We start from the raw sequence: 19,899 nt of genomic DNA, 5'->3' as shown, positions 1-19,899 counted from the left end.
TCCCCTCCCCCCGCCCCCCCACCCCAGCTTACCTGCCCCTGCTTGTTTCCAGGCTTCCCGTGAACATCTGATTCGTGGGAAGCAGGGGAGGGGGAGGAGAAGGGAGCAGAGCATTCAGGGGAGGAGAGGGAAGTGAGCTGGGGCCAGGGGCGGGGTGGACAGCTGCAGGGCCCTCTTAGGTGTGGGGGCTGATTCAGAGGAATCGGTTGAACCAGCCTAAAGCCAGCCCTGATGGTGAGGAATGTGGGATAAGTGCCTAGATAGCTTAGAAAGAAATGATCTGCCAATCAGAAAGGAGAATCTAGCTCCAATACATGTCCTGGAAATAAAGCCCTGGAGTTTTGCTAACTTAAAATCATAAAGGTTTTCTTGTAGGAAGAAAAAAAAGTCCATTCTTTATGAATTTTCATTAATGTTTTGGATAACGGAGTGGAGAGGATGCTGATAAAATTTGCTGAAGACACCAAGCTGGGGGAGCACTTTTGGAGGACAGGATTAGAATTCAAAATGATCTTGCTAAAATAGAGAATTGGTCTGAAACCAACAAGGTGAAATTCAATAAAGACAAATGCAAAGTTCTACACTTGGGAAGGAAAAACATCAAATGCACAAACACAAAATGGGGAATAACTGGCTGGGCAGTAGTACTGCAGATGCAGTTGTTAAAAAAGCTAATATTCTGGGGTGTATGAACAGGAGTGTCATATGTGAGAAATGGACGGTAATTGTTCCACTCTACTTTGCCCTGGTGAGGCCTCAGCTGGAGTACTCTGTCCACTTTTGGGTGCCACACTTTGAGAGAGATGTGGACAAATTGGAAAGAATCCTTAGGAGAGCAACAAAAATGATGGAATGTTTAGAAAACCTGACCAGAGAACAGATAAGACACAAAAATAGGAATCAGCCCTTTTCATTTTATCCCTGCAGCTCTCTACCTAGCCAAACATGCCACGGCTGCCCCACACAATCATTTCCAAGGCTCAGGAAGAGAGAGGTGTTGTTTAAGAAGCCAGAAATAGTATCCGCTGGCGTTCTCATTTCTATTAAAAGTTGACTTTGATTTGGCTCCCTGTGATTAGCAGAAACAAGAGAAAGACAAATAATAATTCTGCACAGCTGTTTGGAACTGACAGACCTGACCTCCCCAGCTGAGAGCTCTTTGTGCTGTGGAGGCTGTCACCTAGCAACCAGCCTTTGCAGCTGCCAGGCTACAAAAAAAGTGAAAGCATGACTTATGGAAAGGAAGCACATGTGAAGAGGATAAGGTGGGAACTGAATCAATCTCAGCTTTGTCTTGTGGCCTAAATACCGTACAGGATACAAGAAGAGTTTACCATCAGTGGATCCCACTGAGGGCCACTCTCAAAAACACTCGTGGTTATTCAAATCAGCTATTCCATAGGTGACTTTTGGAGGGGAAGATAGAAAGGTAAATAGATGATGTTATGAAGCTTTCCTAGACCTAATACTCTGCTTTAAAATCCATTGAGGAATGGTGCAAACAAACATAAATACTGAAGTCACACAGTCTCACATTCCAGTACTATACATACAGATTATATCCACATTACCAGTGGGTGAATTGAGCCAATGAGAAGCTAAAAACCAAATTTTCCAATGTAGGTGCATAAAATTAGACACACAAATAAGCAGGCTGATTTCAGCTTATGTAGGTGCTTAGAAATAGAATTAAGTGCCTAACATTAGGCACCTAAGTTTGAAATTTTTTATTTAATTGCCTTACTCAAGGTCACACATTGAGTCATAGGCTGACTCTGGAGTTGATCCCAGGAGTCTTAAGTCCTTGTCTGCTGCTTTGATCTCTGGAATAAACCACCTCCCTTATATCAAATATAAAACCTTTGCTATAGCAACTTTTCCTCTTTTCAGGTTTTTGAAAAATCAAGAACATTCTGGGGTCAGATGTCTATTATTGCTTAGTCCAGATAAAAGATTCTGTATATCTCCAGTATTAATATTAGCAGATCCTTAGTATAATTTCACTTTGTTCTACTGCAACTCAGTTTTCATTGCTTCTTTTGAGTCGGATTAAACACTTGACACTGGCAACTGGAAGGAGCCCAGATCTTTAACAGCAGAAACTGCTGAGATTTTTCTTAGCATCTGCTTTCCAGAAAGAAAAGAATTCTGGAGAAGAAGTCCCATGTGTAGGTGGTTATATATGATTAGTTACCAAGTCATATCCAATGTGACGCGTATAAGTAACACCAGGTGGATAAAAATTCAAGAAAAGGAGAAAACGGCTTTTAAAAAACTGGTTTTCCATTTTAAATAGCAAAATGTGCCAAACTTTAGAAGATTTCAATCACTTCTGAGTTAAAAACAACATTTTCCTAAATCTTACACAAATTCAGGCATAATCAGTCATCCCTATGGTTTCCATGTTGATCCTGAAATATACATGTCAATTGTAAACCCCAATCACTGCAGTTGTCAAAAAAGTAGAAAATCCACAGTGCTACTCATTCGGAAAGTAATACATAGTATTAAAATTCAGTAGCAGCAGAAGAGATGTCTCCACTTTCAGCCAGTATTAAAAGATGTAGGCTCTTGTTTCTAATCCACTATGAAGGGCTTTCAAGTATGCAAGAATAATATTCTTGGTTCCTAATTTTGGCTATCAAATTCAAGTCTTTGATACGCTTAATTTACATGTAATCCTGCAGTCTGCCAGCAGTTGATAAGGTTCCTGATATGTGTAAATTCAGTGGAGAGAAGTTTAGTTATTTCAGACCTCTTACTGCCTTTCGAGAGCTCAACTATATGACAGCAGGCTGCTCAGGCTGAAGATTTCAAGAAAGCCTTCAGACTTCCTAGTTTGGAATATATATTTGTCCCTGCACTATTTCATCTCCTACATTTAAGATTCCTGAAGAGTTGAAAAACCACACCCCAGATTAGCTGCCATCTCAGTTGTTAATGTGGCCTGGTCTACACTACGCGTTTAAATCGATTTAAAGAGCGTTAACTCGATTTAACGCTGTACCCGTCCACACTACAATGCCCTTTATAGCGATATAAAGGGCTCTTTAAATCGATTTCTGTACTCCACCCTGACGAGAGGAGTAGCGCTAAATTCAATATTAACATATCGGATTACAGTTAGTGTGGACGGAAATCGACGTTATTGGCCTCCGGCGCGGTTCCCACAGTGCACCACTGACCGCCTCTGGACAGCAATCTGAACTCGGATGCAGCGGGCAGGTAAAGGAAAAGCCCCGCGACACTTTGAAATTACACTTCCTGTTTGCCCTGGCGGAGCTCTGATCGCACGGGTGGCGATGCAAGTCTCAAATCCAAAAAGAGCTCACAGCACGACCGTACAGGAGAATATAGATCTGATCGCGTATGGGGAGACAAATCTGTTGTATCAAGAGCTTCCGTTACAGAACACGAAATGCCCATAAGCTGAAAAAAATCTCCAGGAATACCAGCGCTACGTGACAGCGTAACGGGAAACCAGAGACTCAAATGGACACTCATGGATGGAGGGGGTACTGAGGACTTCCAGCTACCCACGTCCACAGCAGTCTTTGAAAAGTAATTTGCATTCTTGGGGCTGAAGCTCCCAAGTATCTGTAGGTTCACACAGTGTCTGGCGGGTTCAGGGATATCTCCTCAGTTTCCCCACCCACCCCAGTAAAGAAAGGCGAAAGAATCCTTCTTGACTTCTTTCAATTGTCAACCCTATGTGTACTGAATGGGCTGCTGGTAGAGAGCGCGATGCTGCAGAGTGAAGAGGCAGTATCCGCTCTCCTCCCCTCCCCGGTGTAAACGGTGCAATTATGACTGATATCTGGTCGTCGCCATCAGCCCGTGAGTGCTCCGGCTGGCCTCAGGTGAGGCTGGCCGAGGGCGCTGGGTAAAAATGGAATGACTCCCAGTTACTCCAGTAGATGGTACAAGAACGGCTGGGTAACCGTCTTCAATCATAGCAACTGGGGCTGAGCTCATCAGCCCCCCTTTCCTGTGCAAAGAAAAGTGCACCGTGGACTGTCCATAGCCCGGGAAGGCTGCCTCCCTCATTTTATCTCACTACAAGTCTTGTTTTCTTATTCCTGCATTCTTTATAACTTCATGACACAAATGGGGGGGGGAAACCTGCCAGGTAGCCCAGGAAGGTTTGGGGAGGAGGGAACAACGGGTGGGGTTGTTGCAGGGGGACCCCCTTTGAATACTGAAAACGCGTAGCAGCTGTGCTCTGATACCTGGTATCTCATACACTTGCCCCTTATCTAGGCAGGACTGACTCTATTTTTTATGAAACCATAAGGGAGGGATTGACTCCGTCCACAAGGAGTCATCCCAATTTGGCTTTTGCGGTTGCGCCCCACGCGCCGATTTCAGCTCAGGGCACTCATGATAGCGGCGGCACAGTACGACGCGGGAAGGATAACCGTCATCTCACTGCCAGTTTTCTCCAGCAGTAGACGGTACAGAACGACCGGTACCATCTTGCTATCATGCAAAAGCAAGTGAATGCTGCTGTGTAGCACTGGAGTATCGCCTCCTGTCCGTGGCATCCAGTACACATACGGTGCCGGAAAAAAAAAAAGCTAACAAGGCCCAAATGGTTCCGTGCTAATGGCAGTGCCAGGGCAATCCAGGAAAAATGGCGCGAAGGATTGTCAGCTGATTGTTTTCCCGGAGGAAGGAATGATGACACATTTACCCAGACTACCCGCGACAATAAGTTCAATAACCAGAATTGCCAAGGGGCGGGGGAGAACTGCAGGAACTATGGGATAGCTAGGAGAAGCACGCCACAATGCAAACGCTTCAGAAAATCGACGTTAGCCTCGACCAATGGAAGCACAACGCCGAATTACTGTGCCTAGTGTGGCCGCATGAAATCGAATTTATAATATCAGTTTTATAAAACCGATTTTAGCTAATTCGATATTATCCCGTAGTGTAGACGTGGCCTGTGCCTCATGGTCTCCTAGAAATACTGGATGTTGTGGAAGAATGAAAAGGATGTAATTTTATCTCCAGGCTTCATGTATGTGATGTTGTAGCTGTCAAAAATGAATAAAACTCAGATAATGCAAAGAGGTAGCTGAGACTCACACCCTTGTTAAGAGAAGACACACATTAACAGTGGTGATGTATGTTCCTTTCAAGAAGAATGGGTAGGTAAAATTAAGGGTAGGATTTTCCAAAACATTAGTTTTGCAGCATTAGTTTAGCAGCCCTCTCTCTACCAAAGCCAGTGGTAAATCTCCCTTAAAAGAAATGGGGAGCACAGTTAGGCCAATATTGATCATTTACTCTCATTCACCAAAAAAAAAGAAAAGAAAAGAAAAAGATCATAATATCTTCCTAACCAGTTGCTCCTTCGTACACACCCAGTCCTAATAAGGAGAACATCCCTTGCCACCATCAACTCTCCCACCAGAAATGGTCAGCCAGGCTAGGCAACTCATATGAAACCCTGGACTTTAAAGCTAATCAAGTCTGCAGACAGGCAAAAGTGGAAGCTGAGCTGCAGTCCCCAGCCTACAGATTGAATGCCATATAAACAGCAGATGGTGAGGGCAGGGGAGAGCAATGAAGGATACTCAAATCCTGCTCTCCCCTGGTGCCCTGCAGGCAGACTGGCTGCATAATTATTTCTGTGGACCTAGTACAGTTTATTGTATTCATTGTCCTTCAGACAATGCATCAAAGACCTGGAGGTTTGGAAAGGCTCTGACCTCTTATGCCAATCCAGCTGCTGCAAACAAGCACTCAGTCACACTGCTAAAATTATGCTTCGGAAGGTTTTGATAACCATGTGTGCACATTCACCTGTTTTTCAAAATCCAATTTGCATTCACTTTAAATTAATTTCCCCTTTCAAATAAACCGATAGCAACAAGGTCACACTTTAGACCAACTGCTTCCAAAATGTCCATAAATAGAAGTATTTTCTAAGTTAGAAAAATGGATGTATATTTCAAGGTGGCTTTTTTGCAATTTTATATTTTTTAAAAAATGACTAAGATAGTTACAATTCAGTGGCAATAAGATTTGCATCTATCTCAGTAAGGAACAAATATGTTTCCAGAACGAACAGAGAAGGACATTAGTATCACCCTCTCTGTTTTAGAGGGTTTTAAATAGGAAAACTGACATGATCTTAGGACCCTTAGCATCAAGCATGATGTTACATAAGGTCCATATGCCCAGCAGTTCAAGATAGATTTGGTTGCAGGCTCATGGAGGATAGGGTGTATCTCTTTTCCTTGAGTAATTCACGCTCTAGTCGTTATCCCTACTTCAGTTTGTGTTTGTACAGTGCCTAGCACAACTGGATCCCCATCTTGACTGGGATCTCAACACCACCAAGTTCTCAAAAGAGATCATTTAGTTAACCATCAGCGGAAGTCTTTGCTGTTCTGTTAATAGATAGTAAACAGTTAATAGTGATAGACAATTAGGCCCAGATCCACAAAGGTACTTAGGCACTGAAACCTTGTCACTCGGCTACCACCTGACGCTGTAGGTACCTAAACTCACTCAGAGCCTAAGTGTTCAGGGTAAACGTTCCCTAGGAGTCTATGTTTCTGCCTCAGGACATGCACACAAAGAGTCTGGACACCTATCTTCACCTAAAACCCAGAGCAATCCACAGACTGGGGGAAGAGAGGCACTCCTCCACCTACCTCATTCTCGGGCCCCGATCCAGTAGGCATGGCCAGAGGCCACCTACTAATCAGGTCTCATTCAAAATCTCAGGGCAGTGCCCCCATTATAAGTTTTAGACCAATGGTTAGAGCACTCACCTGGGATGTAGAAGACCCAGGTTCAATTCCCCCCTCTACCTGAAAGGGAGAAAGGCTTTGACGAGTAGTCTCCCACCTCTCAAGAGAAGGTTCTTAACCACTGAAATGTGAGATATTCTGCAATGGGACTCCCTCGGTATCTCCTGTTGAGCTTAACTCTGGCTTTGTGGATTGCATTGTAGGGCCAATGATTTTCTAGGCACCTAAAAGTTAGGCATTGCAACACCTCATTCCCTTTGTGAATCTGGATCTTCTAGAGCATAGCTACAGAAGACTGGACTAGAATACAGAAGTGAACATGCCACGGAGAGGCTTAGCGTGTACAGAAGGTATTCATTTTTATGTATGAAGAGAATACAGGATTCAGAAAATATATGTTGGTTTACACATATAATCTGCATCCCATGTCTAGTCTAGTGGGAAGTAGAGGGTGGAGGCCATGGACTATCATTGTTAGACCAACAACTGGAGAAGAGAATAACCTCTGCTCCAGCAATAGCAAAAATTTTAGGTATGTAAGACAGAGAAAAGGTATGGCAGTCAGAGAAAAAAGGTTTAGTTACCAATGGGACAATCAGTGTGGGTGAGAGTTGCAAAATCTGGTTCATGTTGTACTGCATTCAAATATTCTGATCATCAGGATGTTTAAAATTACAACCCCACTACAGTTCCTATTTTGTTTTCTTCTAAATTAGATTATGAACTACTCATGGCAGGAATTGTCTCTTCCAGTGTATTCAAATAGTGCCTGGCCCCTACTGGGACCCAGTCCTGATTAGGGCCCTGTGGATGCTACTGTAATAAAAATAATACGAATAATAATTTGCCAGGGCAACCAATTTGCAATATACTCTTTGGATTAGACCAAGTTCCACTCTCAGTTACAGAGGCAGTAGGAGTTGCTGCACTCAAGTAACAGAGCTGAGTTCGCCCCATTATCTTTAAGAGGGGTCTAACACACTATCATTTATTACATGGCTGTGAGAGTGTAGAAGGTAAACGCCTATTGCTTTGATTCTCACTGTGTTGGCTCATGTACAGTAAGTTCTTTGAAGTTCCTTTCTTTTCGAGTTATGGGGTTTCTGTCAAGAGGTGAAAATGTGCTCCTAGCAGAGACACTGCATGAATACAGTTAAATGGAGCATTAGAAATACATGCAAGACTGAGTTAAAAATAAATAAGCTTCTTAACAAACACAAGGTGTTTATTTAAGTTTCAAGAAAAACTGAAATATTCCTTCATAGAAAATGCAAGATACGCAGAGCAACAACACAACTCTATTCTATTTTTTTAACAAAAGAAAAAAAATTAGTTCCATTGATATTCTTGAGCACTGGTGCTCCTCCTCCCCTCCTACTCTGCCTATGTTACATAGTAGTCTAGTCTCCTGAAGGTCTCATTTCCCTTGTTGGATTTAGTGTGCAGATGCTGGCTGGTGACCTGTGATACCCAGGAGGTCAGACTAGATTACCTAGTGGTCCATTCTGGGTTTAAACTCTATGCATATTATGTTTATTCATATACACAGCATCCTGCTCCAAATTTACAGTTTATCATCTCATCTGTAGTAGCTTTGCGGTGTGTAGAAATGGAATTATTTGTATGTCACTCCCTTCACCACTAATGCCTACATTTCTAAAGCACTCTGATGACTGCTGATGAGTGTCATAGAAATGCCTATACACAAAATAAACAATTATTTCACCTCATTAACTGAAGCATATGGACTCAATAAAGATGATTTCCCTTTGTACTTTGCCTTTGTAAATTATATTATTTCGCGACAGTGGAAGTAATACTGCTGTGATGGCACTTAAATAGTGAGACTGTCAAGAATCTTGTCAACATTTCAGCTTTGAGCAGCTTGGGTTTTTGCATGAATCTCTTTTTTCAGAAAATAAACCACAGTTTGTCAGAATTATGCCTTCAAAGACTTCTTTCTGATAGCTTGTGGGAAGGTCAGAATTGATGGTGGACTATGAGAGAGTGGTTCATACCAGCAACAACTGCATCCACAGCAGAAAATTTTGGTTCTTTTTAGCAACATGGGGAACAAATTTAGCTGGGAAAACTTCAAATACAGTTTAACACTGTTTAAAACACAAACACTGAAGAAATCTTTAAATGAAACCAAAACATACTGGGCCACATTTGTCCCTGGTGTAGAGCTCTGTTGATAAATAATGTAACAACCAACTATTAGATATTACATTATCATTGTCAGATTGCAAATGATCTCATTTTTCTGTTTATTTCTTCAAAAATACTTCACCACATGTCCCTTCATATACAATGGAACTGGTATGTGAGAGAGAGAGTCATCTTTTCTCAGGCAGCTAGTAAAATATGTGTTCCGGGGGAATGGTGGAGAGTACATATAGAGAAATCCTTAAGTCAGTCAGTCAAACTCTCACTGAAGTCATTGAGAGCTTTCCAGGGCAACGACTGAGTAAATTTTCAGGGCCAGATTGTGATACTTTTAGTCACATTGAGAAGAACTTTACTCCACCAGTAGTCCAGTTGAAGTCAATGGTGGATAAGGGTACCATTCACTGTGAGAAAAGTTATCATATTCTGACACTAAGAATTTAAGGCCACTTTTTACTGAATTCAAGAGCATGTGTATATTTTGACAGTCAAGGACATTGCCATGTGCTAGGGAAAGATAAATGACATCAGGCCTAATCCTACAAACCCTTACTCACATCAATAGTTCAATGTACAGCAGGGGCTTCAGCGCTGCAGATTATACAGCATAAATTCCTGTAGAGGGCCCCAATGAGCAGCAGGACTTGGCTAACACAACAGCCAGAAGCACTTTCAAAGATTCTGGTGGGAGTGAGCACATTACTTAGGACAACTGAGGCAAGTGACAGTGTCCAACCTAAAACTCTGACCCAGAGGCCTGGTTGTATTGAACTCAATGGCTCTACTCGTGTGAGTAAGGAATACTCCATGAATAAGAGTTTGCAGGTCCCATAGATTTCAAACCCCTTCATTTATCATGTGACTATGAAGAAAAGATGCACAATATTGATGTGTTTTACATACCAAAAAAAAAAAAAAAAGGTACCGCTCTGGCTTGTGGTTAATGGGTCAGATGGCACTCCTCCTCCTTCCTCCATTCCTCCCATCTCTCCCCTTCCCTCACTTCTACGCATTCATCTAGATCACTAGCTATCCCAGTTTATTTGACAATACACTGTTGGGTCTATGGGCATGGTGATTGGAGGGCACATTACCAAAGTATACACCGTCATGTCTCATGAGTGGCAAATGCTTGGCTGACCCAAATCTAAAGAAAAGTTTTGACTGACCAACGAAAAGTTTTCATTTTGAAGCAATAATAAATAATGAATTACACACCGAAATTGAGACAAAGCAGTTAATCTGGACTGATATTCAGTATGATACTCTACATTCTAAACCCAAGGAACAGATATGGGCTAACATACATTACTGACAAACATAACATTCTTTGCCTGAAAAGCTGACCTTTCTGTTCATTAAAATGTATGCATTGCTCACGTAGATTATCTACCTTCTTGCTTTTGTTTCAAGAACCAATATGTAAACCAACACCTTCTGCAGAAGATGGGTAATGGACTTAGTCATTTTAAATCTCCAATATCAATCCCCACAATAAAAAGTGTCCAATACAGTATCAGTGGAGGCTGTACTTCCCCCTCAGAAAAGTGAGAAAATAGAGACAGAGGCAAAAATAAACAGGTTACCCCAATTCCAAGAGCCACTGGCATCTGTGACTTTAACCAAAGAGCTTTCCTAGATGAAGTATCTATCTGTCCCAGCACCCCAAGCTCTATAGCACACATTCCTTTAGGGGATTCCATAGCAGCAGCAGCAGCAGCAGCAGAAATACCTTATTCAACGGTCTGTTAGCCACAACACAGCAAATGAAGGGTACTTTAAAAATGTACTTGTGTAATAAGAACATGTAGAGCTAAGTCAAAATGTTCTGCTTACAATGACCCACAAAATTCTGACCCAGAGCCCCTACTGTATATTAACTATTTATACTTTTACCCATGAAGGTATCACATGTCCCATACATTTTCCTACTAGTACAGAGTTGGCCAGATGAGTGTGTGCTCACCAATTAATTAACGCTGACTAGTGCTCATCTGAGAACAAAATAGGAAAACACCACATTTGTTCTAATACTTGTAGGGAGTCCTTGAGAGCTGCTGCTATGGTTACCTAACAAATAAACAAACCTACAGTACAAATTGCTCACATTATTTATATATTTTGGAAAACTTTTGGAGAATATACGCAGCTCTCTGGTGCTCAGACAGTGGGGTAGTACATCTGTTTCATTCAGACTGTTGGCTGCATTCTTTGCCTGATATTAATACCAGTGACAATTTAGGAACATAACCACTGGCATGAGAAGTCTGATTTCCAGAAGAACAGATGGTGATGACTGTCTCAGGTTAATTTTAGGCTTCAGTAATTGTTCACTTATTCAGCATTGCTATAATATATGAGCGAAATAGAGGAGAAGGGAGGGAAAAGAAAAAGAAATGTGCAAATCCCTTACCTGTTTCCCATCCAGGGTATACAACTTTTTGACCACACCCGTCTCCAGTTTTATAGCTTCAGTGATATCAGTGAGAACTTGCTCAAATGAATGTGCAGTCTTCTTGTTCAGGAGCACGCGAACAGCCTTTCGGGGCTTCACCCCACTGCGGATGATGGTCACCAGCTTGGGACGCACAAAATCCTTGTTCTCCCTTGCCTGGGCACTGTTGCTGCTGGCCAGAGACTGAGGTGCTTTCAGGTTGGCCGAAGTCTTCACATTGACGGACCAGTTGGGATTGACATTCTTGGTATACTCCACCTTCTTGAAAAAGTTGTCAGATGAACAGACATAGCTTTCCCCTTTTGAAAATAATAAATACAGAGGCAATTATTTAGGGAACCAACACGTTGTTATTAACACTGGTTGGAAAATGGGGAGAACATTGCACAATTCAAGTTTATGAAAGTTTATGAAGTTTATGTCATTTTCATAAAAATTGTTCAACCAGTTTTGATTATTACCTACATTTCTTAGGTGCTTGTTACTATAGTATCAAGGAAAAAGCAAGTAGTATTTCCCCAAAACACATACATTGGTCAATAAACCACCCCTTAAAATAAACAGAAACTAATGGATTACAACCCAGTGACCAAGGGCCAAATTCACAAAGGTATTTAGGTACTAAAAGATGCTTATAGACACTTTTATGAATCCCCCTAGGTGCCCAAGGGATTCGGGCACCTGTCTGCCATTGAAAACCTCGAGAAGTCACTTCTATGAATCCCATTAGGTATCTATCTGCACCTGTAGGCACTTAAATACCGATGTGAATCTGGGCCCGATTGCCAAGAGATACCAACATTGATCAAAAAGGTGCGTGTTGCATCATGTCTGAAAAATGGTGACAATCTGGTTCTGAAGAATCTCTAGTTCAAGCAAATTCGAGGAACATTATGCTGATGAAACTAGCAAGCGTTGCACATGGGCTTTATTGTACTTCATTGATTCAACAGAAGAAATAAGACCTGGACATAATTGTTTTTAAATGCTACACCTAATGCTATAGCTCACTTAAATATTGCACATTTTCTGTACAACACAAATCCAAGAGCACGCTTAGCAGCCATAGATGAAATGTTAGAAGGTTACATTTGAGTTTAATCCACATAATGTTGAACAAAAAAAATAAGCATTTCAAAAATTTGGTTCAAACTTTTCATTTGCAATCAAATATATGGAATCCTACCTATCCAGAGTTTTACATCATGCTCATCTCCAAGCTATCTGAGCACTGGGGGATTTGTAACATTTTATTTTGGTGGAAATCTGCAGGATTCTAGGGATTTGTGGAATTTATTACTGGGGCACAGACTGTAAAACAGTCCCCCGTGGGAGTGGCAGAAGCTCAGTTGCCTGAGTCATATCAGATGAGGCTGTAGAAAGCACTTGAGAACCCATTGCAGGAAACAATTCTGCGGTGGATAAAGTAAAAGATAAGATAATGTAACAAGTCTTTCTCTGTTTAATATGAATTTCATAGAAATTCAGTGAACTATCCACAAGTCCAGAGGAACTTCTAGATCTGTGGGGTTTTGTTAAGATAATCTTGCAGAATTTGGGTGAAATTTTGCTATGTTTCTATTTCAAACCTATCAGAACATTTTGACTTTAATTTAGTTTGGACTGGGTAGACTATCCTTTAAGGAACCATTCTCCCTGTCAGTGGACTGGTTGGGTTTTCTTGCATAGCATCTATGAAGAGCTACAGAGACAGGATGTACACAAATATTCATCGTGATACCTTTCCTTTCTGAAAAGACACTGGGCCTGATTCTCCATTGCTTGAAACTTTGTGTCAACATTTACACCTGTGCAAAGTGGTACCAAATCAAAATTCTCCATTCACTTTCACCAGGGGTAGCGTTTTACACCTCACCTCTGCAAACTGAATGCAGCAGCCACAATTACACAAGGTGGAAGACAGCAAAGAATCAGGCCCATAGTGTCCTTACATTTGTCCTTCTCTACCTACATTACATTCCTGACACAGGTACAGAGAAGCTTCCTTCATATAACATATGGCAAGAACACTAATAGCTTTATAATACATGGAAGCCTCTAATAGGCTTAGAACAAATGTGTGTTTAGTGTTTACGTTCTTATCACTGCTCAGTGTGTGATGGCACGATAAGAAAGTGATAGAAAAGCTACATAATATAAATCTTACTCTGTTCCTTTTCGATGTAAAGGTCTTAAAATTCTTTTAGATACTTAGCTCCATGGGAGCAGGGACCTTGTACTCAAATTGCCTGCAAAGCACGGTGCACATTCATAATGCAGTATTTAACACACAATAACAATAATGTTATGCAAAGGGTCAAGCTGGGAGGAAGGAGAAGACCAGAATCATATGTGAACAAGAGATGGGAAGTAATGACAAAACACCCCAGCATAGAGTGAGACACAGGGAAAGAAAGACACAAGATTTAGGATGATTATTTGATTTTTTTAAACTATGCGTTTGATCAAGCATTGTACTCCAGGGATTTACATTATGGCTGCAGTTCCATTATGGTGTTCTGAAGGCATACACAAGCCACATGGACCTGTGTGCAATGCATTTATGCTGTCACCAGGATCCCTCAATCACAGACATTTTCTTTATAGTTGAGGCTTCATAATACCTTATATTTCTTCCATTAGACCTAGCAGAAGTATAAAGACATTACAAAATGCTTTGCTATTATGAAGAATTCCCACTGGAGATATTGATCATTTTTCACCAGCACCTAATCCTAGGTTTTTCTGATTAATAAACGATAAGCTGCAGTTTATCTATCTGTTTCAGCTCAGGAGCAGCTGGTGTTCAGGGGGTCCTGCCTTTATCTAGCTACATGGCTGGTTCTGTAGCTGAAGCACTACAAGTGCCATCTGACTTACACGGTGAGAGACAACCCCCGTTAGAACCCTGAGCCTTCCACTAGTCAAACAACAGACATATAACAGGGATGGGAACAGGCAGCTCAGAGGCTGCATCTAGACTGCTAAATCCTTGTATCTGGCCTGCCATAACCCGGCTCAGGGCAGGCAATACAGCAGCACCGCAGCCAGGAATGCGGCAAGGCATCATCAGCCTGAACATGGGCACCACGAGATACTGGGATAAGAGCCAGTGGGCTACAGCAGGGAGCTGGACCCAGCCCCATACGTGAGTCACCACTACAGGGTAAGTGGGGGACAGGCTCTCCAACCCCCTCCCCCATGTGTGAGTTACATCATCCTACAGACCTGACTCCCTCCATGCAATCCCCCTTTGCATCACCCCATCCCAGGTACAGTACCTGATTCTCCCCCTGCATCATCTTCCCAGGGCCAGGACCCAACTCCTTCCACTTCCAGTCACACCCCCTGGGAACAGGACTTGACCCCTCCCACTCCCCACATGCATCACACTCCCTGGCCTGCCAAAGAGTTTAGTGGTTTTGTGGTTCCTCTACTATCTTAACATTGCCCATCCCTGAAATATAATATTTACATTCTAGACCGAGGAAGGATGATCTTGTATTTAATCACAGGCCTGAAAAATCAGAAGATCTGGGTTCTATTCCTATTTTTGCCACAGGGCTCCTGTGTGACCTTCAGCAAGTCACTTAATTGATCTTTTGCCTCAGTTTCCATATCTGTGAAACAGGGATAGTAATATCTACCATGCTAGGCTTAAATCATTAATGTTTACATAATGCTATTGGGGTGCTTGAATAAAAGAGGATACAGAAAAGCAAAATCTATGCTTGCACTGTGTCCTATAAATACACAAGCCTTTAAAGAGAACATGTTTTCATGAGTAAGTTCCATATTTAAAAAATAAATAAATCAGTGCTTACTGTTCTGTTTGCTGGAATGTAACTGTTACATTTGCTCCAGGAGAAATATTTGAAATGTCTCACTATGCTATGTAGTTGTCTAGTATATTTATAACACTCTGGAGGAGTGAAGGTAATATTCCGTTACTAGACTTTAATGCGGGGATGTTGTGGGGCTAGATAGTCTAGTAGTTTCAGACACTGGCCTTTCAAATTATGCTGATGGTCACATGTGGAAAACACAGTAAGTTTTGTATTTTCAACCTAGCCCCTAGTGAATATTTTTGTTCACATCACAAAGCCAGCCAGCAATTTTCTTTGATTGGCAGCTTGCTCTCAGGACAAACCACTATTCAGAATAGAAGCAGAAGTGTTGCAGAGAATGACTGAGGTGCAGGAGTAGGTCTATTTTTAAAAATCATCCCCTCTCTTTCTGGAGCCACAAATTTAACTGCAATGTGGAAGGGGGTCTCTTTGTTCGTTATATTAAATCTTGAATTCATTTTATGTATGTCCCAATCTCTCACATTTTATGGCCTCCGAGTTGCCAATTATTATTATTAAGTTCCTCACAGGGGAATTCCTTTTTAAACTCTTCTTTCTCTTTTGTCATGTTCCATGTGGAGGCATTTTTGCAGCAATCTATCAAATCTGCTAAAATAGAGTTCTATTACTGTGGATTCATTATTTGGTACAGAACAACAAAAAAGCAACAACAAATGACTTGTGTGACAGGACAGTAGAAGGAATGGGCAGGCATCTCAGGGAACCTAAGAACACACCAAGCATGAAGAGGTAATACCTTGAGAATCAAAGGGTTGTCCAGGAGAGACCAAATGAGGTCTTCTTTCATGGGCAATGGATATTTCTCCATCCACACATTTATTAAGTAGCTAATGAGAAGTCAAGGTATAGGACACCAGTTCTCAAACTGTGGGTCAGGACCCCAAAGTGGGTCACAACTCCATTTTAATGGGGTTCCCAGGGCAGCCTCAGACTTACTGCGATCCGGGGCCAAAGCTGAAGCCTGAGCCCCACTACCCAGGGCCGAAGCCTGAGGGTTTCAGCCCTAAGTGGTGGGGCTCTGGTTACAGGCACTCTGCCTGCGGCTGAAACTCTTGGGATTCAGTTTTGCCCCCCACCACCCCCACCCCCCGCGTACAGGGCAGTGGGGCTTTGCCCCCCCCACACACACACACAGGGCCACGGAGCTCAAGTGGGCTCAGGCTGCACGATCCCTCCAGGGATCATGCAGTAATTTTTGTTGTCAGAAGGGAGTCGCGATGCAATGAAGTTTGAGAATCCTTGGTATAGGACTTCCCTAGACACAAAGAAATATAACTGCAATAACCACTTTGTGGTTTGGTGGAGGGAACTCACAGTTTATCAAATGGTATAAGGGAGAGGAGCACAGAACAGTACTGAGAGTCAAACACAAAAAGCAGAGCACTTCCTCCCGCCCCCTGGCCTCACTCCTGCCAAGGCTCATACACGTGTTAAAGTTTAAGTCATATTGAATTCATTATGAATACTTATGTGCCTATGTCTTTGCAGGATGGGGTCTGTTATCATTCAGGAACTGAACGCATGTTCAGTAATGCAGCTGGAGCTCACATCCATTAAGATACAATGAGCAGCCATTTTGTTGTATTCACACACTGAATTCCAAATGGCAGCCCCACAGCCCCAAACACAATTGTCACATTGACCTCTGCAACCTCCTCGTCTCAAAGAAAAATCTCATTTGCGCATTTTTACTTGTTTTTCTTTTTAAAGAAAAATGTGCTATTAAATAAGGCTTTTGCTTTCAAGGCACCAGATCACTGCAGAATGTATGTTCAATCCATAGCGCCAAAATGACACAGGATTGCCTTCTCTCTATCATGGCACCAGGCTAGTGCCAGCATGGGCTACCTGGGTCATGATGCCAAGGTGCTGCAGGAGTGGACACGCTCAACGTGATGCCAAATAGCTACAGTGTTGCATTACATCTATCATGGCACACAGCTGGTCCAAGGATATACGCCTTTTGTCATGGCAGAGACAATGATTTGGTTTAAAGTTTCAAAGTCAACCCTAAGTCATAATTACTGTATTTTCATTAGAAACTCTGCCGTCTATCGAATTTAATTAGTCCACTATGGCTTTAAATTAAGCACAGCTTCCATTGTAGCTAAACGTTTTTTTTTAAGGGAACACTAGGCTTGAGGGGTGAGCTTTAAACTGTAGAGGCTATCAGTTAAGCCTTAACATAGCTTGGCAATCTCCCTTTGACAACAGCTAATGATGACGGAAGGTCACCTTTTCAAAAAATAGCTTCTCAATTTGCACCAGCTAGTTTTGTGAGTCCAATACATTCTGCTGTACAATTTTCATGCATAAGTGAAGAAGCTGGATTGAGGCCATTTTGAAAATTTAGCTGCCAAGGATTATTCCAATAAATAGTCTCTCGTGGGCTGAGGCCAGCTCTTCTGGTTGTAGATTTGGCTCCCACGGGTCATCCATTTTATAATGCATTTGACTTTCACATTTCTTGGGGATTTATGACTTCAATGGGAATTGGACTCAGCCCCTTGCTGGAGTGCCTCTGTATTATGCTGGATTGGCCATTCAGATTCTACCACCTGGGTTTCGTGCCATCTGAGGAACAAGGTGGGGTTTTCTGTTGTCCTGAAGATTTCTCCAGTTCCTTAGAATTTACTTGCAAAAGGCACCATTTTAAAAATGGAATTTCAGGGTGAATTTTTTTTCTAGATTCTCCCACAAGAGTCTTTTAGTTTAGGAGTAAGAGGTGCTTATTGATCTTGCTTGTAAAATAAGGCAATTATATAAAAGATAAATAGTATGTTCCCATACTGCCTTTCATACCACAAGACCCCAAGGTGCTTTATATCCAGAGGGCACTCACCATGTCAACTTTGGGATAGGACTCTGTTGTCATTTTGCATCAGCAACAGTGAAAAACAATTCAGTTGAAATGCAGCAGTAATTTTAGTTATTAGGATGTAAGTACCCATGCTAGGGTAATTTTTTTCCAGGGCACCAGCCATGTACACTAGTTCGAAAGGTTCCAGAACCTCCTTCAGTTAGTTTAATACTGAAGTTTACTGCACTAAGTAAATTGCACACACACCACACGGGCATTTCAACGCACCTACTAACGCACCCTCTGTTCTAGTATGCGCTAGGCTCTTTGTAAAACATAGCACAGATTCTCTGGAAGGGAGTCTCTCCTCTGATCACTTCAAAGTCCTGGTCAGGCATTAGTAAGGAATCTTCCCAGGACATTATGGACTGAAATGGTTTGGATATATTTCCTAAAATCAGCTATATACCCCAAGAATGTCAATGTATTGAAACCAGATCAGACCAGCAGAAATCCTATTCAGCCTCTTAAAATGTTTATGCTGGTGCATGCCTGGTTTCGAATTGTTGTTCTGTGATATGGACCACTAACATTAACTCTTTGGATGTTAGGCGTTACGTACTAGTGCATTTGACTAGAACATAGGCATTCAAAGATTATATACCTAACACCGGGCAGCACTGAAAGTGTGCTAAGCCCAAAAGAGAAGGAAAGTTTTGCAGCAGGAACATACTTAATATCTCTTAAAAGTTGTTCTCCTTAAATCCTAGCCAACCTACAATCTGCATTTACCATCTCCCCAGTTCTCATCATGTTTAACTTGTGCTAAGTTTTCAGCTGGTGCACATATTCAACTTCATCTCAAACCCGAGCCAAAGTCACCCAGGGATGTTTTATACCAATGAAACCAGCTTCTGACCAGTAGCGCCATGAAGCCTAGGTCTACCTACTAGGGTAGGTGAACTATCTACCATCAAACAATGCAGCCTAACCCAAACCATGAACCAGACGAGGACAGACCACTTTCCAAGGGAAGGAAGGCTCAGCAAAAAATGAAGGCACTGGATAGGAATTCAGGAGATTTGGATTCAGTCCCCAGCTCTGCCACAGACTTCCTGGGTAACCCCAGGCATGTCTCTGAATCTCTCTGCACCTCAGTTCCCCACCTGTATAATAAGGGATCAGAATATTCCCTTTTTCCCCACCCACTGTCTATCTAGAGTGTAAACTCTTTGGGAGGGAACTGTGTCTTCCCATGTATTTGTACAGTGCCAAGCACAGTGGAATGTCCAATGTGGTTGGTGCCTCAAGGCACTGCTTTAATATACAGCATCAGCACAAAGGGGATTAGACCATCTCGGGAGAAGCGGCAGTATGATAAAAGGCACAAAGCTAAAAGTGGGAAAGGAGACAGAAGGAGGTTTAGGGGCAAGGAAGAACATGGGGAGAGGTAGAAAATGAGCCCATATTGGAGAAAGATTATGGCAGACATTCCAGGTGAAGCTGAAGAGCTTGGGTTTGGTATGGTAAGAAATCTGGAGGCAAACGAAGCTCTATAAATGCATTAGGAGCAAGAGAAAGTGTCAGTCCTCTATTTCTTGGGGAAGGAGAGCTAATAACTAGGGCCCTACCAAATTCACAGTCCATTTTGGTCAATTTCACGGTCACCGGATTTAAAAAATAATAAATGTAATGATTTCAGCTATTTAAATCTGAAATGTTCTGGTGGTGTAATTGTAGGGGGCCTAACCCAAAAGGGAGTTGGTTATTGTAGTGGGGGGTTGTAGTACTGCTATCTTACTTCTGCACTTCTTCTGGCGGTGGTGCTGTCTTCAGAGC

At 42.1% G+C, this 19,899-nt stretch overlaps 1 protein-coding gene across 2 annotated transcripts in view; it reads right to left on the bottom strand.

Moving 5' to 3' along the window:
* Positions 1-19,899, bottom strand: part of DCX (doublecortin) — a 95,569-nt gene that overhangs the window by 67,821 nt on the left and 7,849 nt on the right. For both annotated transcript variants that reach the window (XM_032766978.2, XM_032766980.2), the window contains exon 3: positions 11,350-11,690. In XM_032766978.2, the coding sequence (XP_032622869.1) occupies positions 11,350-11,690 (341 nt within the window). The remainder of the gene's footprint in view (positions 1-11,349; positions 11,691-19,899) is intronic.

Source organism: Chelonoidis abingdonii, chromosome 8 (assembly GCF_003597395.2).
Source record: "Chelonoidis abingdonii isolate Lonesome George chromosome 8, CheloAbing_2.0, whole genome shotgun sequence".
In the NCBI taxonomy this organism is placed as follows: Eukaryota; Metazoa; Chordata; order Testudines; family Testudinidae; genus Chelonoidis; species Chelonoidis abingdonii.
The sequence above is the reverse complement of the archived record's forward strand: the minus strand, read 5'-3'. Positions and strand labels throughout refer to the sequence as shown.